This window comes from Lepisosteus oculatus, chromosome 6 (genome assembly GCF_040954835.1).
Source record: "Lepisosteus oculatus isolate fLepOcu1 chromosome 6, fLepOcu1.hap2, whole genome shotgun sequence".
Classification (NCBI taxonomy): domain Eukaryota; kingdom Metazoa; phylum Chordata; class Actinopteri; order Semionotiformes; family Lepisosteidae; genus Lepisosteus; species Lepisosteus oculatus.
The window spans coordinates 10,365,212-10,392,232 of record NC_090701.1 but is presented as its reverse complement, the minus strand read 5'-3'; the positions used below and the strand labels follow the sequence as shown (position 1 = coordinate 10,392,232).

At 38.8% G+C, this 27,021-nt stretch overlaps 1 protein-coding gene across 1 annotated transcript in view; it reads right to left on the bottom strand.

Annotated features, from left to right (window-relative positions):
• The window catches only part of myo10 (myosin X), a 133,960-nt gene that overhangs the window by 17,612 nt on the left and 89,327 nt on the right, over window positions 1-27,021 (bottom strand). The window contains exons 20-26 of the mRNA XM_069190954.1: window positions 13,117-13,241; window positions 12,179-12,293; window positions 9,073-9,179; window positions 5,351-5,569; window positions 3,942-3,981; window positions 1,547-2,437; window positions 836-956 (exon numbers count right to left, since the gene is read on the bottom strand). Coding sequence (XP_069047055.1) covers window positions 836-956; window positions 1,547-2,437; window positions 3,942-3,981; window positions 5,351-5,569; window positions 9,073-9,179; window positions 12,179-12,293; window positions 13,117-13,241 — 1,618 coding nt within the window. The remainder of the gene's footprint in view (window positions 1-835; window positions 957-1,546; window positions 2,438-3,941; window positions 3,982-5,350; window positions 5,570-9,072; window positions 9,180-12,178; window positions 12,294-13,116; window positions 13,242-27,021) is intronic.

Sequence of the window (27,021 nt, the reverse complement as noted above, 5' to 3'; positions counted from 1 at the left end):
CTGAGTGGTAATTTGTCCTGACTTAACACTAAGAGTGTTTTAAACATTAATGATCTATCTCTATCTGTTTCACATTGTCTGTTTTCTTATTTATCTCAACACAGATATTTCATTTTTGTAATGTGTAGTTCAGCACTTTCAGTTTTAGGTTGCAGGCTGCAAACAAGAGATGAAGAACGACTGCCTTCCTGATTAAGGAGATCCTTGAAACCACGCTCTGTGAGCTTTGAATGCTGTTAAATGTCAGGAGATTCGGTGCATATTGTGCAGCATCCTGTGACAAATGCCATAGGGCAAGTTGTGTTAATAAAATCATTTTGCCATTTTATTCCTGAAATGTACTTTAAATTTGATAACTTTAGAATTTCTGAACTCTAAATTTAGAAATGTATTTCTAAACTTGAAAACACAAAATATTCTGTAATATTACAAGCAACACCAAAGACGAACAAATTCAAGTACGTTTGAATTTGGGGATGTAAGAATTATTGTAACAGCATTTCAGTTGCAAAACTGATAAAACTTTGGTCAAAGGAAGATTAATTTTAATCTGTCAACAGATTATAAGAAGGGTGCACAGGCCTCCTACTTGGTTGATTCAGGACCTAATTTTTTGTCACATTTAATAACTTATCTGTCCAATATTAAGCCTCCAGGTCTTTGAATATACAGTAAGCAGTTACAAAAGTGGGGAAAAAAGATCCCAGATCACACGAAGAAAGGATATAATTTGAATTGTGATTATTACTGTTGCTGTGATTCTGACTTAAATACCCCCCACACACACTGTGAATCTGTCAATAGGCTTTATAGGCCACCCAGGGGCTGGGTTTACCTTTGATATAGAGGAAGCTGTGAAAATAGGGCAGGGTGACACAGCTGTAGACAGAGTCTCGCCGGTAAGAGAGCTCATCGTCTGTGTCAAACCTGTCAAAGTCGTCCTCGCTGTCTTCATACTGAGAAAGAGAACACAAACACTACAGTCATCAGCCCTCAGGGAAAAATCGAATCCAGTTACGGTGCTGTCTGTGAACACTACTGATTCAGAGAACTTAATAAAACAAAGTACTAAAATGGAATGAAAATAACTTTGATGGATGGACAGGTTAAATGTCTCTTTGGATCAATTTTGCAAGATTAACAATTAGTACATGTAAACTAATACACATGTTTTTAAACTGTGTGTTGGTCAGCATGTTCATAAAAATTAAATGAATTTATTTTTACATTTTAAATTCTTTTACACTTTACACTTGATTTTTTCTTAAATTAAAAGTTATAACATTTGCGGGGCATGACAGGTATATGTTATGTACCCTGTTTAGAAATGTACAAAGTAACAATGACTGTCTTTCTGTATGTGAGGTCTCTTGTCTTCCAATGACCTACAGTACGAGTTGACAGTGTTCTATTACATTACTACAAAGAAGTTTGATTATGGGTTGTAACTTGCCTTGGATAAAGGCTTTAGTCGAAAGAGTTGCATAGCAATGCCATAGCTCTGCTAACATCATAGAATCTGATGTTAAAGTCAAGCGTTACTCACCGAGGACTGGGCTCCCTCCGAGCTGAAGCGATATGCTCCGGAACTGTTGTAGGTGCCCACAGAGCAGCGGTAATCTGAGGACCACTGCCCGCTGTGGGGGTTGGAAAAAGCCACGCTGCTGCCCGACACAATGGCCCCCTCATCGTAGTCATCCTGATCGTAATCGGAGTCCTCGTTGGGCGGGATGAGCTCCACGGAGTCCTGCGCCATGAGACCCAGGTTCTCAGGCATGCAGTAGGCCGAGTCCCCGCTGTTGGAGCGGCTCTGGCAGCCCGGGGCCGCGGGCAGCGCCAGGGCGTCGGCGGCGCCGGAGATGGTGGGGACCACCGTGTCGTTCATGTAAGGGTCCTCCTCGGAGGAGTCGTCGCTGGTCCGGATGCCACTGGTGCGCACGTCGGAGTGGCCGTGCTCGCTGGGGTTGGGCGAGTCCTTGAAGGCGTCGTCGTCGGCTCCGAAGCCTTCGTCCACTTCCTCCTCCCCCTCCCCCTCCTCCTCCTCCCTGGGGTAGGGCTGGCTGAAGTTGAAGCTGGGCTTCCCGCTCACGCCGCCCCCTCCCCCGCCCGCCGAGAGGGAGCTCTCTATGTCGCGCACGCACTCGTCGATCTCGTCGAAGTTCAGGGACGCCAGGAACTCCTGGGCCGCCCGGCAGGCCTCGTCCTCCAGCCGCCGCAGCTCCTCGTCCCGCAGGAGCTGCAGCCGCAGGAGGGAGGCCTGGGTCAGGGACAGCTCCTGCTGCTCCTTCTTCCGCTGCAGCTCCTGGATCTCCCTCTCCAGCCGGAGGATCTCCTCCACCTGCGTGCTGTCCGGGCACCTTTGTTCCCTCACCCCGGCCCCCTTGGCTCTTGCCCGCTCCTCCTCCTCCTCCTCCTCCGCGCGACGTGATGCCTCGGCCTGCGAGCGGGAACACACCGCCGTTATCCGACCCGGCACGGCTCCCGACACGGTAGACGCACAGGAAGGCGCGCGGCGGAAAACGGTAACGAGTTAACGAAAGTAGATAACTGATCATTTTCAGATGATTTTGTGAGAAAAGGGAGCAAGGTGCCGTTAACCATAGCAATGTTTTACCACAAAATGGAGATGACGTGAAAGATCGAGCAAAAAGATTAAAGTGCGACACTTAATATGTGTTATAATTTTTCTTGCAATGACTAAGAAAATCAAATTCACTGCAAACAGCATATACATTTATTGAATCAGAGAATCCAGAAAGTGTTTGCTCAACTGCTGCAAATTAAATGATAGGAACAGAAAGACTAAAAGTCGATAACACGGTCCCTGCTTTCTGCTGCGGCCAGTGCAATTTCTTCAAACCACTTTCTGTACTGTCTCAGTAACTAATTTAAGTAGCCCTCCATGACTAATTATCATTAAATGTCACTAAACTTCACAAACGCTTCTCCAAAGGCCACAATGAGTAAACTGCAGAAAAAGAAATGCGAGCATGTTGCATGTTTCACTGGCTGATTCGTAACTCATACGGGTAAAAAAAAACTAACCGTCAAATTCTGCACCTGCAATCATTTTAAGATACTGGAAGAAGAGATTCATTTTCCAGAAATGAAACACTATTTCCATCAGATTCACTTAGAATGTATTGCACAATCCATACTGTTTTTCACAGGTGGCACTGCCTAAATCTTAAGACTCCACTGGGCAAGTTTTTTTTTAAAAGAACACTTTGTAAACTCAAATATTACAAGACAAGCCTGTCTGAAAATGATTTGTGATTTTCTCATCTCTCTTCTGATGTCCTTTACAAAAAGAATTAAAATATGAACAGTACTCGATGCAAGTCATGATATTTAATTCTTCTAGGGGGGTGTAAATTTTGTATGATAAAGTGTATTTTAAAGAATACTTTAAAACTCTCCTATTGTATTTTCATAGGAAACTTTACCAAACTCCATAAACACTAAGAAGAATGTCAAGCCATTTAATTGCTTTTGTCATCGTGAAAGACAATTCTTTGTGAAAGAAATTATTGCACTGCTCATAAATAACATATTCTGGAAGTCTGCTTAACATTTAAGGCCATTGTATGAATCTGTCAAATCTCTGCAATATGAGTAAATAAATGACAGAGCTCAATTATGTCACATTCTTCACCTCGTGAAGTCTAAATGATCAGAAACCAGGGAGTAATAGTGAAAACATTTTTTTCCCATGTGCAAATGCATTTAAAACTGAGACAAGGAGGCTCATCTTTACTCAAAAGGTTGTGAGAGTACGCAACAGCCATGTTAACGAAGACCCTGGTTTCCTTGGTGAAATGGCTGGACGACACCCTTAGCTCAAATAACTACTACTGTTCGGTACTGTGTTCCAAACGGGCTAGAATGGCCAAATTGCTTCCTCTTGTTTGGAACCTTTCTTATGTTGTTATGACACTCACCTCCTGTGCAAGACGTTCAGCTTCCAGCCTTTGTCTCTCCCTAAAAGACAATAAGGCACAGCAATTTGTACTACAAGTGACATGTCAGAGCACCAAGGTATAAAAGATTAAAACTGATCAATTCGGTGGAATGCCAAGCCAAGGATCATTTAGATTTCTCAGGAGCAGGTGTTATATAAAGCTTCTGTTCCCAAAAGATTCCCAGGACTTGAATATTCCTTAACAGGCTAAAGGCTGTTATCTCACACAGTCTTTCCTGTGCTGTGATCTCAAGAAACAAACATTTAACATCAAGAACAGAAACAGGAAAAGGACATGTGCCACCCCTTTACACAATACACAAAGAACAAAAAACAGCAGCAATGGCTTTAAATGTAATTTCAAATACCTTCAAATTGCAATTGGTTAAAGAGACTCAAAAAGCATGACACTGTCACCTGGACTGCCAAAAACATTTTGGGTGTTTTTAGATATCTTCTTGTCCACTTCAGTATTTTCTTTCAGAAAACAGAACAATCATAAAGAACCAGAACATGATCATATATTATGACCAAATCTTTCATTGCTGAGATGCACTTGGCAGCATTCCCTACTGCATATTATTTTGATGTTTGCTTCAGATGATGAAATGCAGAAGCAAATAAACCCTTCTCATACCTATAGTCAAGATAAATATGCAAAACTCCTCCTTCAAATAATCTACTAGCCAAAAATGTCACCTGCTAGAGAGTAGGAATGAAATTAAAGGGATAAAGCAGAGGTGTCATAGTATCAAAGCAGTTATTTATGAAAGGCAGAGAATGTTTAACAAATTATTATTTTTTCACTTAATGCCTAAAGGATCACAGTCCTGGTGCTTTGGAAGTTATACAGCAGAACACACCAAAAGCAGCATCTTCATAAAGTTTAAACTTTAATTTTCTGACTTGCTACAATGTGAGAATTGTTTCAGGTTGATATTCCAGACATGCAGAGACACGTCGAGGTTATGTGGCAAGTATGCCAAGTTGTTTTTTGTCTGGCAATCGTTTCTACAGGTGTATCTGACAGTAGGAATGCGAGAAAAAAAAACTTGACAGTACAGTAACAGATCCTGTGTTGCAAACCAAGACAATTCCAACAGAAAACGGGGCAGGAGTTAACTCCTAGCTTCCTCCAAGGAATGGCTGGATGAGACTTCAAATCACTTAAACACTACCTGCAAGCAAACTAGCTAGAAGGGACGAATCGCCTCTTCTGGTCTGTAACCTTTCGTAATGTGCTTGTGCTCTAGCTATGCCTATTGCAATCTTCAGGTGTCTGTGTTGACATCTGTAAACAGATTAGCAGTATTGCAGCTTTCATGCTACAAAGAAGTCCAGTTTTCATGCTGGCGAATAAAAGCATGTTTAGATGTTTGTCAGTGATACCTCTCTTCTTCTTCCTCTCTCTGTCGCCTCTCCTCCTCCTCCCTTTTTCTCCTTTCCTCCAGCAGCCGATAGTAGGTCTTCCTGGCCAGGTGTCCCCTCGCTCGTGTCTGGAGGGTCAGCGCGGCCCAGCGGAGATGAAGGAACCTTCTCCTCCAGTAGAACGCACGGTAGTTTTTCTGGATGACCACAATGCACTGCAGCAGTCTCTGATACTGCTTCCTAAGGAACACGCAGAACAATTGTAAGGAAGTATTAAGCCTACCATACCTCATACCGATTAGTTAGATACAACAGTCAATGCCCACATGTGATTTGAAGATTTAAAAGGTAAACATATATTTCCTGTGGAGATGTACAATGTGTAAAGCCCCTATAGCCACTGTTATGGAAATATAAAAAATAATACATTAATTGTCATTGTCATTGTCATTGTCATAAAAAGAATTCTCCTTATGTATAAGACTCAAGGAGTGGAGAAAATTAACCCATATTAGTTCTCAGAGAAAAAATAGACACAGACCTCTGCAAATCCAATGATCTCATAGAAATAATATCACATCTTGATGAAATAGAAGTCATGGAAGTGCATACTGTACACTTCTTTCAAATGAACTGTGGCTGTTCTTTGGAAGGGTATTCAGATCAGGGTAGTCTCCGGGTGGTATGATGGATATTTCTCTTCTTAATGATGGGCTTTACTGTTCTCAAAGGGAAAAGTAACCTTCTCCTGATCTCCCTTGGTCTTCATGGTCAATTTGTCTTATCAGTACACGGGTGGTGGCTTGAAATTCAGTGTCTCTCTGAGGGAGCTGACAGAGACAGACGCGCTGCCTCTAACGTCCGTTTAAAACACTTTGATTACATGCAAGCAGATTACACTCATTTTGTGACCTTTCCAACTATTCTTTTGCACCTGAACTGATCTGCATTACTGTACCAGGGGGGCTGAATACCCCAGCAATTGAGAATGTTCTTCTTTTAAAATCAGGTTTATTTATGTACTTTTATTTTAAGCTTCATCAGTTTGGTGTAAATTGTGAAGCTTTTTAAATATAACTTCCTACTTGAAAGTGTCATGACTGCAAGTTCACATGGCAAAAAAGTGGAAACACAGCGGAAGAGTGAATAATTTCGAAAGGCACTGTACATTCGCTGTGGTGACAGGAGTGAAAAAAACACATTTGACACTTTTTTATAGAAATAAAGCTAATACAAAAAAATGGTATAGAGTTCGGTACAACCAACCAAATGTAAAAATGGGCAGCCCATTTTATGAGACAGTTTACATTTATTTTTAAGAGTTATACCTGATTATGTTTTAATGCACACTATTTTATTGATTTTTGGAGACGGCTTACAACATTTCAGTTTGGGGCTTATTACCTAATATGTATGAGCTACACGTGGCCTGTAGCCTACTGGTTGAAAAACTGTGAGCAAGGGAAAAGAGTTTATAAAATAAGACTGGAAGGTTATTATAAGGCCTGGCCAGGTCTTGTCTAGAGCTGGAGCACGGCAGGCCCAGTTTAGGGGTGGCTATAACTCTTTACCATTAGCACATCATCGTGAAGCCTACACAAGAGGCATCTTAGATGAGGGTTCCCCAGCCCTAGCCCCGGACAACTGTTGTGTCCGCGGGTTTTCATCCCATTTCAGCTGTTAATGAGCTAAATGAGGTAGTTACAGGCGTTACTGGATCAATTTGCCAGCTTGTGTTGGCTCCTGAGGTTCTGCTGCTTTAAAGAGGCAGAGAAAACCTGCAGCTACACCGATCCTCCAGGACCAGAGCCAGAGTGAAATGTCACACGAATGCGCCAAGATTCAAGTGAAACTAAATAAAAGGGTGGGGATTTAGTTACAGCTAGTACTAGGGTTAAGTACTAGCAACTACTGTACCTATATATACAAGGTCTATACCTGCACAGAGCATTTACAGTTTGATACTGTGTTTTAGTGTGACTTTAAAGTTGTACTTAACCTATACACATACAAACCCTGAAATATAAGGCATAAAAAACGTCATGTCTAGTGACACACTTACTTTCAACGGGACTGAAAGTAAGAATCTTGTGAAAATCTATAATACTTTGGTCTTTTTGCAACCTCATATTATTATTAGTTTCTGTAATTTTTGTATCTTATATCATACTAAGAAGGTGTATTAATACTGTATATATCCTTATATTAGCTCGTCATTCTCAATGCAGGCTGGCACTGTTTGCTTGTTTTGTCTCATGCTTTTGGAGACGTCTGCTTATTAAACACAAGATGTTCCTGGGGCTCCTGCGCTAACCAAAGAGACAGAATTATGTAAATTGCTGCACTCTCAAATCATTCTTTGAAAGACTGAAACAAACAGAATGAATTCACCGAATAAATAATGCATGGCATCATCTCCACAAATCAAATCACTATTGTATTTCTGTCTCCTGGTTTTTGCTTGTTTTGTTATTGCATTCACTCCCTTCCTGTGCTTTCTTCGTCCTCACAATGTGTCCTCTAGTCACAAATCACATAAACTGTGCTTCATTAAACCTGCATCATGCCATAATAGCAATCTTGATTAGATTACTGCATGTGCTGGTTACATAAAGAGCTTGTTTCTAACAGAATCAGACAGCTGTCAGCAGGTCGGCAATACAATTTCAATTTACAGCACTGGTACAGATCAAGAAATGGTAATGGAGATTCTTAGGTGGATCTTTTGTTTCCTCTATTTACTGAATATATTTACATATTTATTTTCCTTGTTCACTTTTGACCTGTGCTACTTTCAAAACTAATTAAAGACAATATTAGCAAATCATGTACATGTATTATTTTATACAGCTACACACGACAATGTGTAACAATGTTCTTTTAACCAAAGGATAAGCACTTTAAAAAAGTACATATGGCACTGTAAGCTACAGACTTTCGCTCTTATCGGTTTGATGTTATCATCAGAAACTTGGAATCAACAGACTGAAGCCTCAGACAGGAAATGACTATCAAACAATACCATCAATAGTGGGATAAAACTGTTGACTGGGCAATAAAAAAGACAACTAACATCATCAAGATGATGGCTCTGTGGCTAAGGATCTGCCCCTGTGGCTGGAAGATTGCCGGTCGCCAGAGGAATCCTACTCATTTGGGCCCCTGAGCAAGGCCCTTAACCCCAACTGCTCCAGGGGCACTATATAAAAGGCTGACCCTGTTCTCTGACCCCAGGCTTCTCTCCCTGTCTGTGTGTCTAACAGAGAGCAAGCTGGGGTATGCAAAAAGACAAATTCCAGTGATCTTATCTTATCAACATCTAACAAAAAAAAAGGAATGTTTCTCACCTCCCTATGCTTTGAGCTACATCCATCTAATAAACAGTGATTTTTGACTCCTTTGGCTCCAATTGCTTTAGTTAAAACAAACATCATAAATGTATTTTTGTTGGTTTGCTTCACTTTATTCACCAGCAAATGTATATATTTATGATTTTGTTGGAAAATAATAATAAAAAAATCCCCAAACATCTTCCTTTTAGTCAGTGTAAAGGCCGCAAACACTGCTGCGGACACAGCGTTTGGCCACTCAAGCCTTCTCTCTGTGCCTCTCAAGTTCATTTCGCCCTCAGCTTTCCTCTAACATGAGCCTCCATTTTCATTGTGAAAATTCGACTGTGCTTCACCGGAGGCAGGGCTGCCTGAACCGGGTGCTAAGCCCTGGTGCACCCCATCTTCTCGTACCGTGCCACGTAGCCTACGATGTGTGCCTGGATGATCATGGCTGCCTTGTACACCTCCACCTCCCGCTGCTTTTCCAGCTTGTTCTCGAGTGACTCCCGGAGGAACACCTGCAGACAACAGATTAATAAGGAATAAGGATCCGTGCTGTAATCCGTATGGCTCTTTTAGCGAGGCTATCCAGACGAGACAAGCCAGTTTCTCGAGGTGCCACTCTTCACAGGAACTGGAAATTGCTTTCGAACGCATGAGACTGAAATAAAAAAATTAATGGGATATAAAGAACACGCACTCTCCTTGATTTTTAGAATTAGTGCTTTAGAGCATAAAAATGTAGCGATATATTTACAGTTTCATTACATTGGGTTTCAGAATTTAAGTTTTGAATACTCCAAATCAATCCAGTTAATCTAAGTCTGAACACAAACATTATGTATTCAATACTAAAAATCTGAAATCAACAAAATATATTATAACGTTATCAGACTATATCTGACATTTAGTTTTATTTAAACAAAACAAAGGTAGGGAATGTACATACAAAAAATGCTCAGGAAGAAGTACAGGTTTACTTGGACGTCACACACCCAAAGAAGGCTCCACAGCTGAAACGTTGTGTTTCCTTTCTTCTCTTTTCAGCATGGAATAAACCTTTACTTGTTCCTTCACAGCCTACGCATGCTGACACAGCTACCCACCCGAACTACAAAACATCCTCATGCTTTATGCACATTTTCTACTACCTACAAACAAATCTATACCTACTAACAAGTCAACAAATCAATAATCAATATATTGATTTACAACTCTTTTCCAAAAACCTCCAAATCTCTTCAGGTCATCACAGTGTTGTAAAATCAAAGGTTCTTCCTTCTGCTCAGGTAACAAGTTAAAAAATGGTTGAGGACTAATTTGATTTAACATACAGTATTATGGATTTTGATTTCCTTTTAAGATATTATTGCACCCCTATGGCTGCATAGCAATGCTGTTGTATTTGCAACCCTGATGTACCAGACACATAGCAGGTGGCCATTGATAGCAAACCCTCTTTTGCAGATGCAAGGGTTAAGCAGATTTTCTGTTGTACATGACCAGACGCAGGATTAATTTTCTGGTGTGGTGTAAGTGATAAATGACACAGCCTAAGGGATGTGATAAAACCAAAATTACTTTTTGGTGTATCTAGTCTAGGAAACCTGATAATAAATTAGTATGAAAATGTCATGGATATCTCTAGTTGCTGCAGATTTGACTTTTTTGACTTAACATCTTCACAGAAAACCTGTAACTCAAGAAGTACTTATCTTCCCACAAAAATTAATCATACCATATAAGCCACACTCTATTGTGAATATTTAAAATAGGAAAATTATATGTTTATGCACGTACACTTTAAAGAACCCTTGTGGGTTCTGAAAACTGAGCCATACATGGAAAAAATCAAAGATTTCAAAGTTCAATTGCTATATTGATCATTTCAATTTTCCCACTGTGGCGAATAAATAAAATCAAAGTTTTATAAAAGCTTGAACTTCTATGAAAGCTTGAAAATAGTTTTCCCAGAAGGCTTAGTTCTGAATTACATGAATTTGTATTAATGCACAGATGGGCATGCTTGAAAATTGACCTTTTAATTTCCACGAAATCACATCTATCTTATAATATGTGCAGACAATGGTTACCGCTTCTTTTCCAGAAGAGTTAATTTGAGAAAATGTACCCATTAATCTTGTTTTTTCAGGACTTCTTTTAAAGCCCCTTTCCCTCCAGTGATCTGAATGGAGTGCAATTGATTTAAACAGTATGGCCCTTGTTTGGCAAACCCCTCCTGCTGAGTCACATGGCCACGCTGTGTTGACACAGTGACATCTGTCACTTTCAATTAGAGTTTACTGGGACGTAACTTTTTTTTTTCTTTTCGTTACCTCCAATAATTTGTGTTAAAGCAACATAATGCCCTGCAGGGCTCACAAACTGTTCATCTCCACCACCATGTCTTAATGAAAGCTACAGATGCAATTATCTTGAACTAACATTATTCAAAACAAAACAGATTTCAGACACTGCCTCAGGTAGTACAGCCATGATAAATAACACCAGCTAATCTCATTTGCCACACTTCACAATTGGATGCAAGCATTAATTTAACAAATTAAATGATTACCGTGATATCTAAAATTGTAGATGATGGATAAGCATAAACAGCAACTAACCTTAAGAAGATTTTCCTTCTGTAGACATATTTCACTGTAAAGGCTCACCTATTTAAAAAAGGGACTTTCTCCAAAATAAACATCACAAAAATAGGTATTTCGTAATGTTTATATATTCCAATTTAATTAGGTGAATAGCTTAAAGGTTCCTCAAGCACTTACCTTAAAAGCATACAGTAACACTGTAATACCAAAGGCAGGTGTATAATTTGTTCAGTAGTCTTATCAGGGAGATTATAAAGAGCAATAAATATTTAGTACTGGGATCAGAAAAGCCACCAAGATGCAAATCCAAGAGCCACTTGTCCACTAATTGACAGATTTTTCTCACTCATTGAGGATGATGAGCAGGTACAGTAACTGTGGTAAACTCAATATGGTCATCCATATTCAAACAAAATTGCAGTAAAAAAAAAAGATGAAAAAACAAATCTAGATATAGATTAAACATAAAGCAAGAGGACTTTTCTCTTTAATGGATGATGTTGCTTGCTCTCCTTTTGATTAATTGTGAGATACATTTCTTACTCATTGAGACGGTGATACCATTATTTCAGGAGAAAGGACATATGTTAAACTAGCAACTCCAAAAGATCAACCAAGCCACACATCTGAATCCAGCCATTTGCTAGTGCTGCGCTTAAAACCCAGTACGAATGTGTCAACGCACAGTAAAAGCTCTGGACAAAGAACCACTGTTGTTCAGCAGGGACCATTTGTTGGACTGTAACATTGCATTACCATACATTACCACACAGGTACCGGAGACAAAATCTTACAAACAGGAAATGGGTACATGCTATAAAAGTAATATCAATTCAGGCTCAGGATCACATGCCCCAAGTTCAAAATAGAGGGATTTCTGTGCTGTAAAAAGTATTTTCCCGCCTTACCTTTGTTTTCCCAAGCTGCCACTCAGTCTTCGTGCTGTCATAAAGATGGAGGAGACAAGCACACTTCCCCTTCATGTCTTCGGGAAGAGTCACGTCCTTCATCAGTACTTTGTACCTATATTTAAGGACAGATTTCGTCTTACAGGTCTGCTCTCCAGATTAAATTATCCTTTCACCCCATAGACTAAAACACCCTACATATATCTAATCATCTCTTAAATAACTGATGGAACTCATCTGAATTAAGAACTTCTTCAACTTCTGATTTTTGAGGCTATGGAAACCAAAGAAAAATGAAATCCAGTGCAACCACCAACTACATATATATATTATAATATAAAATTATAAATACACTGTGAAGATTTTTACTGAGTAAACCATGTTCCACGTTTTACAGAAGAAACACTGACTCATTATGGGGAAAAATGCTTCCAGATGTGGTCAACAATAATTCTCAGCTTCAATACAAAAAATTCTAAAAAAGCTGTACAACAAACTGATTTGCTTGTTGACTAAATTTAGAGAAGAATCTTGGATTACACTCAAACAAAGATAAATTCTCCAAAGCTAATGTAAAGCATTGGATGATTCTGTTTTACTATTATTTCCATTAATTGTATTTAAATTTCCCCTCAGGGATCTCCTTGAGAGCTTATTGAGTTTAAGGGTCTTACATTAAACAGAAGAACATATTTGAGTTTGTTTGTAGAAGTTACCCATACATTTCATTTACAAGGAGTGTTCTATTCCACCAGTTTTCCTCCCAAAGTCCAAAGGCATACTGGCAGGCTAACTGGCCCCTTGGAAAAGTGGCCCTGGTGCGAGTCTGTGCGTGTCTGTGCCCTGCCGATGGACTGATGACCCGTTCAGGGTGAACCCTGCCTTGTGCCGACAGAATTGGACGAAGCTGTTAGAAAATGGACGGATGTATCAGTCACCTGAAGTAGAAGTCCTGAAAGGGTCTCCTGACAGGGAACCCCGCTCGCCGAATCCTCACGGTCTCCAGCATTCCAGAATATCGCAGCTGGTTGAGGACCACCGGCTGGTCGAACCGCTCAGGCATCTACAGGGAGAAGTCAACACAACGTCAGGTACCGGAGACATGAATCTGAAGTTGATCGCCAGAGCCACGGGCAAACACCTGTCTCAGATTTCAGCACACAGAGCTCCCGCTTCGCCACCAGGCCATTCAAAAGGCCACGGCCACAAACACATTCACCCCACTAGAGAATACTTACAGCAGCACAGCTTGCTCAAGACCACAAAGCCAAACACCCCTATTAAAACGTATAAATAAAATACCTCAGTCAAATCCCCCACATTCATCAAATACTACCATTACTCTGGCAGTGGCAACCCGGACTTCAGATATGTCAAATGTTTCCGTCTTATCAGGATTCTTTTACTTGCTGTACAAAAGACATGTACTGTAGCAGTCCTTGAAAATGAAAATAACCAAACAAGAGAAGAACAGAGGCATTAGGATCTCTGCGCCTCTTTGTAGCAGCACAATGACATTTCCAAAAGGAATCATTCTTCCTCTGCCTGCCATACTGGGGGCCTCTAACCCCAGTGGGCGATGTACATAAAATCACAACCCATTTTTTTGTTAATTTCTTCCATTAAAGGTCAGTGCTGTCAATAACGCTTCCACATGTTGCCCTCAAGAAATTAACTTAGCACGCTCCATATATTGTAAAGGGTCTGAGCATCAGAGAGGGAAAAAAAGGGGGTCAGATATGAAATTTGCATAATTGTAATTTACATAATGACTTGATGATTCCCTCCACAAAGCGGTGTCAGGGAGCAGCTTTCTGAAAAGGTTGTAAATGCTCCATTTCTTTTATTCATATTTTGACTCCACTGTTATATGATCGTTCAGGCAAACAAAGAGGGTTTGACATTTGAATTGGGATAAGAAGGGACCTTTGTCTGGAGAAAGAAGTCATTCCCAGGAGAAAATCAACTCCTGCTGTCAGTCACTGTCATCACTTTGAGACCTTCAAAGCTGGAGTGAAGAGTCAGTTACAGCTCTCGCGAAAAGAATAAGTGCATGTTCCTTTCATGTAGAAATGGTTTTGTTCATTTTGGTTACAATAAGAACATGGATGAAATTATTATCACTTCAGCACTCTCGCTACAAATATGGCATACTGTAACACTTTATTAACAGCAGCCTCCGGTCATCCTTATAGAAACCATATACAGCTTTCTCAAAAATACAGATGAAGTGTCTGCTTTTGCTCAGGAGATCAAAGAGGTGTTAGTCTCAATGTCTTAGACAAACCAGCAAGATCCAAATATCGAAATAATTTAAAAGGATTGAAATATGGATTATCACAATAACTTTTTTAAGAAAAAGTTTGTAAATAGCTGAAACTAATTTATCTGTCTTAAGAAGTGAAAGTTGTAGTTTTCATGAATATTATTGCTGTTGTGAGACAAAAATGTTTCCAAATGAGTACTGCAGAGTAGGATCTTAAGGAACCTTCTTAAAACACATAAGTACACATGCATACTTGAATAATGAAGACCATGTTTGGAAAGACCTCTGCTCATAAGGTGCTCTGAAGAGGCAGAATAAAAGTCTGAAATCCAATTGAACACTCATATTAAATCATAAAAATCCCCATAATTATTTTCTTTTGAACTTAAAATATTGTTAACCGTCTTAAAATAAAAGCATAAAACAATTCTATAAACAACCATATACAGTATATTTCTATTTAGAGGACAATGGCCAAATCTCTAGTGTATAATATCCCAAATCAAATTATTGCAAAACAATAAAACATACATTGGCCACAGATGACAGAAGAACAACTTCCAGAACAATCGTAAATATGTGAGTTTGAGTTCTAATAATAACTAGATTAAAGTCCTAATGATAAATAATACCTTTAGAATGTTGTAGGAGAGGACCCTTTAAAACTTTTTATAGTACAAGGAATATTAAAGCTACAGGAAACATAGTAAAGGAAAACTGAGAAGAGGCGGCCAAATCAACTGAAACATGCTCGTCGGTATGACACTCTACACCTAAATTTGCCCTGCTCCATATGGAAAAAACTGCTCAACATTTTTCAGACTGTTAAAATGTTCACCAGATATTCTTACCGGCCTGCGGGTTGAGTATTTCATCCCTCTTGCTAACGTTCCATTCGCAATCCATAAGGGAGAGAACGACAGGGCTAACTCACTGCGGCCAGTGAAAGACTCACTAACTGAACAATACAGAGTGCTAGCCAGTTTTATGAGTGACCCAGTTGCCATGGTAGCGCATCCCATGCTGAGGCTAATTTGTGTAGGGCACTTGTAGGCCCCGCAGGGTAGAGGGAAGGAGGCAATAGGCCGGTACTGTCTGGCCTCAGACTGCCTATCCAATGCGAGTTCATGCATGGAAATTTGCCAGCTGTTTTGTTTTTTCCACATCAACTTAGTAGGGAGGCAGTAGAAGGCCAGTCAACCGAATTCATCCCTTGGGAGTGGCAGCAAAGTTTTTTTTTAGCTTAATGATACAGTACCAGAATTAGGATGTGTGTTAAGAAACAGACAAAAAAAAAATTTTTTCACTTCCCTGTTAAATGTATAACTTGGAAACAGTGTTTACTGTATGTTAAGCAACACTGAATTTCTGCAGTACTAAATAAAAAAGAACTTACAGAATGCAATTTAGCCTGACAAAGTCTCTATTTTGAAGTAAACAAAAGCCAACACATTTTCTGAAGTTCTCTTCAGAGTGCAGTTACACCATTATTTGTGAAGTTGTTATTTGTGAGAAAAAAAAGTTTTTCTCCTCAGCAGGGAAAACATTCTGTATCTTTCCTGCAGCTCTTTAAAATTTATCACTTTTTAAGATCAGTACAGATATTAATCATATATGCAACAGATACTTCTGTATGATCTCTCTGGAAGCTATTATCATTTAGATGACTCTAATAAAATTGACGTTACCTTCAAGGTTACAATTAAGGTGAAGCAGTGGGGAAAATATAATTCTACAAAAGACTGAGGCAGGGCGCCTCAAACAAGTAGACACAAGACATTATGAAGAAGGTTTCTTTATTGAAATAGTAAACCTGCCTTACTGAACTGGGTGTGTTTATTTAAAACCAAATTGCAATGAGGTGACTTAAGTTCAATATCCTATTATAACAGGTATATTTCTGTTCCACAGCCTAAAACTGGTTTATAGATGATATGCAGAAACAAGTAGAGTTTAATTCCTTGCTGAAAACTGAAAAGAAGAAAACAATTTGTCAGTTGTGGAGTATTTTTCAGGTGTGTGAGAAATGCTAAAAAAATTAATGCTAATTTTTCTTTCTTTTACTTTTCAATGTGGATTCCACCTCAGCTTTCCTGCAGATGCAGCTTCCCACACAAAACATATTAATACTGTGTATACAATATGTATATTGACCATCTGTTTTTATAAGTTCCCAGTTGCCAGTACAATGGTGCAGTGGAAGGATATGATACTTAATAATAATTTAGTAGTCTGACATAATTTGTTTAATACTGTTTTTCAGTACTGCAGATTTAATTTTTTTCACATCCCCCAACTCTATAGCACTAGGCTTCTTTACCCTCAAAATGCATTGTTGATAGGTCTGCATAGGCTAATCTGAAAGAATAGCTGACTATTATATTATATATTATATTATATCTTTTAACATGCATATTCAGAAAATACTACATAACCAACGCAACCAGGAAATGTATTATTATGGATGAGAAACTAACGCATTCAAAACAATCTTTTAAACCATTATTGCTCAATCTCACAATTCATATTTTAATTTACAAGCCTCATCTGTACTGGATATTTCATGGTGCTCGGTGCTATCTTCAAGCTATTTCTCACACAGATTTATTTGATCAAGGTGGAAGTCTTTAAGGTCTACTCAGCTAAACATTTCTCGCTACAATATATTTTATACCGGAAATACGCTTTAATCCTGAGACTTTTGCTAAAAAAACAATCATTAGTTTAACTTATACTGTATACTAAACTATAACAAAGGTTTAATTTTATTACCAACTCTGGCCCACTTTAATAAAATCTTCGTGTTTTTGTATGGTCTCTACCTAATGGAAACCTGCCATTACATTCTGCATATTTAGTTTGTAGTTGGGTTAAGGTTTTCATTTAAACCCATGTCTGCCAATGATCTGGGAAGCCTCCCAGTATTCAACACTATTTCAGAGATCTACTTTGACCGCAGTGAATGTGCCCTTTTTTCAAGGCAAATGAAGATAGTTGAAGAAAAGGGACGAAGGAAACACCACTGAAGCAATAAAAGAGAAAGCTGCTGTGAGAACTGCTGAAATGAAGTATTTTATTATGCACTTCATGACGAAAGGGTGGGCAGTGACGATGAATACAATAACAGATGGGGATTGAATCGCGCTGGAAATATCAATATATTGATTCAATAAAGGCTGTGATTTCCCTGAGGCAATGGACCAGTTGTTAGGTGCAGCCTTTACACAAGTCCATTCACTCCATGCTGCAAGGATTATTTCAGGAAGGATAAAGAAAAATACTGTCAGAAATCACACTAATGCCAAGTAGCCATTTAAGTTAAAAGGGTAGACCTGCACAGTGTGCAGTGGTATTTTCCATTTGTTAAGGATTTGTGAGATGATTCAGAATTCAGAAAAAGCCTGGCAAATGAAGGCACTCTACTGTGTTTTTTTTTTGTCATTTCTGAAGCAAACCGCTGACTCCCCAGCACCGAGACCTCTGCTCACTGGCAGAGAACCAGGCAAAGGGAGGCTATCAAGAATCTTTTTTGAGGATCCTCTGAAAACTCACCACCTGGGAGTGATACAGCTTGCTCAGGGTTTGCACCTCTCGCCCATCCACTGAGAGCCCCACATCCCCTCCCAGCCCCTCAGTCATGAATCAATCAGGTTGCCAGGCGGTGCTGAGACCTTCCATGAAAATGGTGTTAAATAGTAATTTGGGGGCCAGCTGTCCTCCCCACAGGCTCCTTGCCTGCCTCTTAGCCTTTACTGTGGATCGGGGTCACTATTGTTTACTTCCATGACACGTGCCTGAAAAAACACAAGCCTAAATCATTGCATACAAAGCAGGGGGCCAAACGGCCACCACCTGCAGCCAGAACACCACAAACAGCACCATGCAGACTCAACAGCATCAGCGCACAGAAACCAACAGGACGACATTTCCTTAATTTGGGCAGAACGTTTCACAGAGAGTGTCATGATAATCAAAGATAACGAAAAAGATTAAAGCTTATTTGTTGGGCTTTTAAACGCTAGAAACTTTAAAAATCAAAAGTGAAGCAAACAATTCTTTCTTGAACTTTGAATTTCTCTTTGAAGCTTATCTGTGCCTTTTCTTTCCTACTGAAGCTTTACAGTTAAGCAAAGTCTGTAATCTGCATTTAATTTATTTTAAACGATGCATGTTGAGTTCACTTCAAAGACCTGTCGGAAAAAGTAAAAATAAAACAAGCTGGAAAATGTTTGTTTTAAAATATCAAAAGGCTTGAAACATTTTTAAAATATTAAAAAAGGACCCCTGATTATGAAAGGCAAAACCAGACAGGATTATTTCTAATTTATTCCTTTGCATGTGTCTAACAGCATATATCTGTATGAATGTTTATTATATTCATCATTTATTTATCTAAAAGAGATTACTTTTAAACCTGTTAATACAACTGGGCATTTTACTGAAATTATCTGTAACACAACAGTGCCCAGACCTAAAACCTGTGTCCAGAGTCTACTTCATACTGTACTGGAAATTTCTAAAATAGAAATGGAAAATTTCTGAAGGCATGCCAACTTGCTATAAAAAGTTTAAGTTTAATGTCAGCTCAGTACTTGTCAGTGATGATAGTGCACTTTAAAACAGCTGTCTTACCTCATATAACATACATCTTGCAGTGACCAGTGGTGTAAAGTGCAATATGACTTCAACCTTTGAAGTCAGCTATAGAAAACACGTGTACTTTTTTGCAGGGAAAAATTGTGTTGTAATTGTATGCCATTTCCCTCTATTGTGATTTCATGGTTACTAGCTGACAAAAGATTTTGCCATTATCCTTCCATCTCTTACATTTTCTCTTACAATGAAAGTTATTACTCGCCATTTCATTTGAGTGACATGAACTGGCTATTGGTGGCACTGAAACAGTTTTCCCAAAAGTGTTGTCAACCTGTGTACTCCATGAAGTAGACATAAATGGGCTCTCTTTTACTACACATGACATAAATTCCAGTGCAGAACGGGTTTTAATGTTATTGTTCTATTATAATTTTTCATTTTTTGTAGGAAAAAATGATATTGCCATCTCCTTCAGGTGCTGATAGAACTTTCCCTCATTAATCAGTTCAGCTACATTCAGTATGTTGCCAAAATCAGCTACATATGGTAGCTCTATGTTATATACCATGAATGCATCTCAACTCCATTGGGCTTTGAATGTGAATGGTACTCTATGACAAGCAAAAATGAACCATCAGCACAGCAGAATTAACCTCTACTTGTTTCTCAACATGTGTTGTAAACTCTAATGGTGAAAATGTTAAATGTTAAAACACAGTGCAGCATAAAAATAACAACATGATATATTCTATGATCAATAATCTTCAAAAACATGTGTCTGCATAATCAATAGTGACGAACTAATTAATTTAAATACTAATACTGCTCCCAAGGTTTACTAAGGGACTATACAAGACATGAAACTCAAGCATTAGAAATAAGAGGCTTTGGGAAATCCATCACTACATGTAACAACACACAAAAAAAAAACAAATAAGGATTGCAATAAGAGTTGTATTGTACTGTATGTAATATCTTTTATCATGTATTAAAAAAATGCAAGAAATCAATATTTATATCATTGCAAGTTTTAGATTCAAACACCGTATTACCATTGTATTTTAGTAGCAAATGTATTGTATTTTTTGAAGAATATATTATTTTATGTTTTAGTTTCAACTGTTCATGTCTTATACTGGCTGTTAAATAGGACCTGTCACCTTCTATATCACAGACCTAAGAGTGGAAGTTTGCAGAATCAGACCTGTGTATTTATTTGGCTGCAACCAATTTTCCCAGGGAAAAAAAAAACAGTGGTGCTCTCAAAAAAAAGTGACATTGGCAACTGAGTGTCCATTGGCAAACTTGAAAACTGTGCAAGGCCTGGAATGCAATGAAAAGCTAGGAAGAGCAAAATGTCTTCTTGACGTACAGTCCCTTGTGTACACAAATGGTACTTCCTTTGCTAATTTCTTTCTGTTGCAAAGAATTACTGTCAAAGCCGTCATGGGAATATAGCCAGGTCTTCATTACAGCCAATATTTGACATGTGTAAATTAGCAAAGTCCAGAAATTCCCCTGTACAGCTCCTTGTTGCTAAGTAACCTGGGGTCAAGCAGCATTGAAAGGCCAGACTATTCCCATCCTCTGCTAAACTGATTTCGAGTTCGTTAAAAACGACCATATTTGAGTCTGTAAATCAGTTGGTGTTGGAGAGAGTCCTATTTAAGTGTGACAGAGATGAGATATATCAAATACTTTTAGTGTGAGCCTTCTTCAAAATCTGCGGACCAAACAGCTTAAGTACTTCATATGTAGCAAGAAAAGTGTGACCCTATGATGCTCACTCTAAGCAAAATCTCTTCTAAAAGAAGGATCATTTAAGGACACAAAAATCACATTGAATTAAAAAACAGTATTCAAAGCATTTAGCATTTACAGCCTTGAAGTGTGAATATACTTGATTGTCTATACACATATACTGTACAGTGCATTACCTACAACAACAAAAAACTTTTATTTCAATCCCTCAAGCCCAATGAAAAAAAACAACAAGGGAAATATATGTTTAAAAAATAATCATTACATAGCAAATTAATCTAAAGGTGTATGACCTATGCCTCCAAGAGTATTTTAAATGAAAGACATTGCAATTCTTATTCAAATCAAAGGGAACATTCTCTCTCTTTGATTTGGAAAATTGCTCCCAAGGAAAAAGATTGGTAGCTGCCTCATCTTTTAGCACATAATAGCAAAATATTTTAGAAAAATACCTTGATAACCCCAGACCTTTACACTTGAAAAAATGCTGCATTTAAAGACAAAACTCCAGTGCAAGCGCAATACGAAGAAAAAAATAATTTCACGTTCCTTTCTAAAGTATCTTTTTCTTAATAGTACTGCTTTCACTAACAGCTATTATCAGCAATTATTGCAATGAAGAGGAAGAGAAGCAGCACATGTTAATGTAAAACCCAGTAACTTTAAATGTTCCCAGTGTAATAAATTAAACCTAGCCAATGTTTTGTTAAATCAAATACTTCCATTTTCAGTGCACTCACTTACAGAGGGTCTTTTTAATCAGAAGAAAAAAGAATTTCTGAAATAAACACAGAATCTTGCTTTTCGGAGCCAAAGGGATAGGCCTACAAGAAAAACACGATTACTCATCTGCTCTTCCCTCGTTCTCTCCGTGTTCAAGTCTGAACACGCTAGAGCATCATACCTGGTCCATCTCGAATAATCCTCAGAGAAACTTTCACCCAATGCATACTTTTGCAATCGAGACTCTGATCAATTTTAAGATCTTTTAAAACAACTTTTCTGCAATTACTTTATAATCTGGTCTGAACAGTTTACATGCAGTATTTACTGTAGCTGTAATGTACTAGTTCACGATCACTTGTTTCCATTGGAAAGCTCCAATTTCTAAGATATGAACTGCCTTCCTTATCAACCGTACAAAACACAAAATCATGTCAAAATCTGTAGTCATGTCTTGTGTATCCATGTATCCTGCAATTTTAAGATTCAATTGGAAAATAGATGCAATTAGTAATGCAATGCACCTCCTCAAAACCCGATCTCGCTGAAACCTTACTTCAGAAGCTTCTTACGGGAGTAAAACTAAAAGAAAATACAGATTCTTAAGCTCAGTTGTGAAACAAAAAGCTTCGAAAACAGTTAGATGATGAGCTGTTTCAAAACAACACATTTAAACACACGCAATCTTTACACAACTACTAAGTATAAAAAAACATGCATCTTTTCAACAATGGTTTTAAGCTTAGAGAAAATTGTGAGAACTCTTTTAAGGTAGTAAGACCTACCTCTGCTTCTGCTTCTTTTAGTTTTCACCCATACTTTCAGACTGAACATTCAGTCTGGCTCTGCTCAGCCTTTTCTGAGTGAGCTGGTATTTCAGGTCTTGCATGTGATCTCACTTTGGCTCCTGTCGTTAATTCATGGCAGCTCCTACTCAAAGGAACTCATGCCTAGCGAGGCCTGGCGTGCATTACTCCAGAAGAGTGAGGGGGTGTGCAAGTGTTGAGCACTAACAAAAAAAAATCTCTCAAGCTGCTCTTCAGGAATGCAAATATTTTCATATTAGGACCTTCCATCAGTACTGGTTAAAGCTGCTGACCTGTTTAAAATGATGTGCTCTGAAAAAGAAATGTCCATTGGGTCAAACAGGGGAAGGAACCGTGGGTGCATTTTCTGGAAATGATCCACACCTTTTCCCTCTTTTGACATGAAAATCTAAGATGAAGAAACTGTTTCACTTCCATCTGATCCTCGTTGTAACACTTGTGCTTATCAGGAAAGTAATAGAATTTTGTGCATAAAAAGAACAGCACAAAAAACATTCCAGTTATCAAACGAGCGCTGAAGATAAGAATTCGACTGCTTAGATTCAAGATGAGGATGCTCCTCTAAACCCAGTAACATTCTAGGCCTCAGATAGAATATTACTTGATTAGTGGTTTAACCCACTAATGTCAGATCCCACTTTCAAAAGGGATCTTTTGAAAGATGACCAAATTGAGTTTTTAAACAAAAGTTCAGGAAGAGGAGAAACTTTATTCTTGTCCACTTCTACTCTCCTATGTGGAAATATCTTGCCTCCCGAGCACCTCTTCTTAGGGCACATCTTTCTTGCACGTGGTGTTTGCTCTTTTCAGGAAGAAACCACAACCAGCTCCAACTTTTATCCTTCAACGATCCTGCGCATCCTCCTCACTTGTTGCTCGACTCCTACCCCATGAGCTCCTCGCGCTTGTCGTCTTTTTGACCATTTCGTCCGTTCTGCTCACTGTTTGCTTTCTCCAAGCTGGGTGAGGGAGTGGTCCTCTTGTTCGACCTGAATGCTCAAGCAGCTCTTGTTCGTTCAAGGCAACCTCTACGTCACCAGGCTCTGTGGTAAACAGTGTGCTCCCCACGGTACCCATGACGTCTGCACTTCTGTCCTGGCTCTTTTCAAAGCCCCCGGGCCACTCCGCACCCCATCTCATCTTCTCTCCCCTTTTCTGCAATCCCCACTTTGTCCGCACTCTCGCTCCTTCTCTTACCCCCTTCTTATATGTCTTCCTTTTACCCCTCCCTCCACCCATCTTGACCCTTGCAGTGGCTCCCTGGCTCATTCCCCGTGAAGCAGAAGAGGTCCGGTCAGTCTTGACCTTATGGTCAGACTGACATTTCCGAGTTATGTCAAGCAAACCTTCTGTCCCTATAAACTTTATCATCAATTGGATTAATTCGTGTTTGGCTGAACTACTGAACTAAGGCTTGGCTCCAAGCAAGGAAAAGACACAAAGACTTTACTGATGCCGTCAGTAACACATTTACTTAGGCGATAATCAACAATCGTAGCCATCTATCTTCATGATGTTTATTTTTTACAAGTGCAGTCTTGAAGCTGTAACTTGCACTCGCACACTGCTTACATATCAGGTTCACAACTTCAAAACTGACTTGATCTTTCTGTGCTGTGAACTATGAAACACACATGGGGATGGTTATAAATATCACGCACAGTCCGCAGCTGACACAAATAACGTACTCTAGCCTTCAGACACAAATGTCCTGAGAGCCGAAAATGCTGCCTGTAATTCTCCTCCCTGTGCAGGGTTAAATTCAAAGTCTATGCAATTAGAAGGATAAACTGTTAGTTATGAGAAAATGTAGTAAACATATAAATGGTAAAAAACATACTATGCAGTCAGTTAGTAATCTTCACAGTAAAAAAAAAACATTTTAAAATTGCACTGCAGATATTTCAACCATGTTAATTACAGCCTCTGTAATGTATATTCTATGCAACTCCAGACTATGTGAAACTGTGAGACATATTTGTTTATCAGCATGAGACTTGGAAAGCTCTACAGTATAGCCACATTTGGCTATATAAACTGAGCACGCCTTGCAAAAGGGACTTGAGAATCTAAAATTCAGTAATTTGAGAACACAGTTACACCTTTTCTCCAGTATTTGCAAGAGGCAAATGTCCTTGTCAACTTGTCAGGAAAACAGAAGCACACAACCATTTTGCTATGAGCACTGGGGCTGACTTGCAGAAGACCAGCTCAGTTAATTAGGTTTCTGTTCAGGTGTTGTCTGTGGAACAGCTAGATAATATAGTACCGAGAACAAAGCACTGAGAACTGCTGTATCAGCAGCAAACAGGGTGACAGAAAGTGTTACAATTCTTTGTAAGAAAATCTGGAGCAGACAAAGAACACTTGTTCACTCACAGCCCCTGCAGCTGTTACATGGAAAATAATGAAGACAGGCTGAACATACATTCATCTTTTTATTCTTTGGTTTTACTCTTTTTGCACTGTTTCTAGGCCGGGCCAAAGGGTTAATAGCTAGCTCTAGGAAATGATGCCATTATTATTCCAAACATGGAGGACACACCTAGCCAAAGTGTCTGAAATATTTAAACAAACATAAAATTTGCCTGGATTGCAACATCTGAGCTGAATAAATTTCATCAGTTGAGGGAGGACACAGCTGTGAACAACTGACAAAGTGCTTGTAAAGCATGAATTCAATTGAAAAGTGTTGAGAACTGTTTTCTAAAAAATGAAGATGATTCAAATTATGACAATTTGTAACAACGATGTTAATAGTGCTTTTTGCGACACTGATCTTAGACATCATATCAAGTACTGTTATGCAAAACCATTGACAAACTATTGTACAGTATATCTAATTTTATGTATGTTTTGTATTCTACTGATCTTGAATGAGAGAATTCAAAACTGGTCCAATACCTGGCAACTGAAAGTTAATGTAGACAGGGCAGAGTGTTACTTTCAGAAACAAACTATAGATAGAAAATGGGAAACACTGAACTTGAACCCGTTACCTCTACAAAAGTCTCAAGTGTTGAAGTTCATATACTTTTCATCTTAATAATAGATAATAGATAATTTGATGAAACAATACAAAGGGAAACAGAATCTTAAGGTTATATAGTTAAAAGTGCTGAATTTAATTCAAAGGGATGTTAAAATTGCAAAATGTATTAATAAGTCCTCATTCAGAATATTTTGTACATTTTTGGTCTATGCGTGACAAAAAAAAAAGGATATTGTAATTGACTTCACACCAGAGAAGAGCAACCAGTAACCTTTCCAGGCTTCAATGAATGACCTACACTGAAGCTGACCTCATTCAAAATCCTCACAGGCGCTGACAACGTCAATCTTACACCCTTGTTTGAATCAGCAGTAAAATCCGAAACGAAGCACACAAGCGGAAAAAAACACGGAAGGGAGTTTAAAACTGAGAACGGGAAACACTTTGCAGGTCGACGAAACAAGCTTCTCAGCAATGTTATTGTAGACGATATCCTGGCTTCTTGCATGAAATGGGAGGATGGACTTGGATCAATCAGCTCCTGTCTACCAAACAGTCAGATGGGCCAAATGGCCTCCTCTCCTTTGTCACTTCTTATAAGATTACAATTCTGAATGTATACAATTCATGTTGTTATTTTCGGAATCTGTTTCATATCAAATATACATTTAATATACAGGAATTGAAACAATGGTGAGAATGGAAACAGGAACTCCCCCAACAAACATCAGGTAAATATTGATTAGAAATGGTTTCTGTGCAACAGATACCAGCTTCCACCAATGTAAACAGCTTGCGGTGCCATCTAGTGCCTAGAAATGGAAGCCTTTCAGGATCTTTCTATTGTGAACAAATGGAGAACTACTGTATAAACACAAGAAACGTGTGCATGAAGAGGTTCTCCGGGGCCTAAAAAGTTCTCCAGGGTATTGTCTTTAATTGGTATTTGGAAATTGACTGCATGAGTTGAACATTATATGTGAGAACTGCATTTAACTGGACTATACGATATGAAGAAACATGTTGCAATTTTTTTTTTTTAATGCAAACAGCTCAGAAAGAGTCCAGTGTGCTGAAGGAATTAAAACATACAGCATGATAATTTTTTATGTTGTTGTTCATATTTTTCACGTTTTAGTGTTTGGCAGTCAATTGTTTTTGACAGCCCATCTTTCAATCCAACAAAATTTGAAAAAGAAATGCTCCGAGCTCTTGACAGATTTCAGATAACCTGTTTCCCTAGGAGACTCCCCATCACAAGAGATAAATGCAATTCCTTGATAGCTGCACGCACCCAACTGCTTGCTACAGTGCCTAGCCTGAATTGAGATTCAAGGCCTTGGCAGCTGGTAATGGTGTTTCTGTGTAACGGCATTATTGTATCATCATCCTTCTAAAAAATGCCCTCAGTCATTGGATTAAAACTCCTATAGGTATGGAAGGAAGGACTTCTGGGCAGTAGTCTGTGTTAGAAAAAATAATGACAGGAGAAAACGACACGGAAACTGGCTGTAGTGCTCTGATGTGCAACTTCCACATATTCAGGCCTGGTTTTAATATCACTAGCACTGACATCAGGCCATTGTCATGTTTTAATGGTTCACTATCATTACTGACACAGTGTAAATTTTAAACTGTAAGGAGCACATACCACTAAAAATTGAACCACCATAGCCAT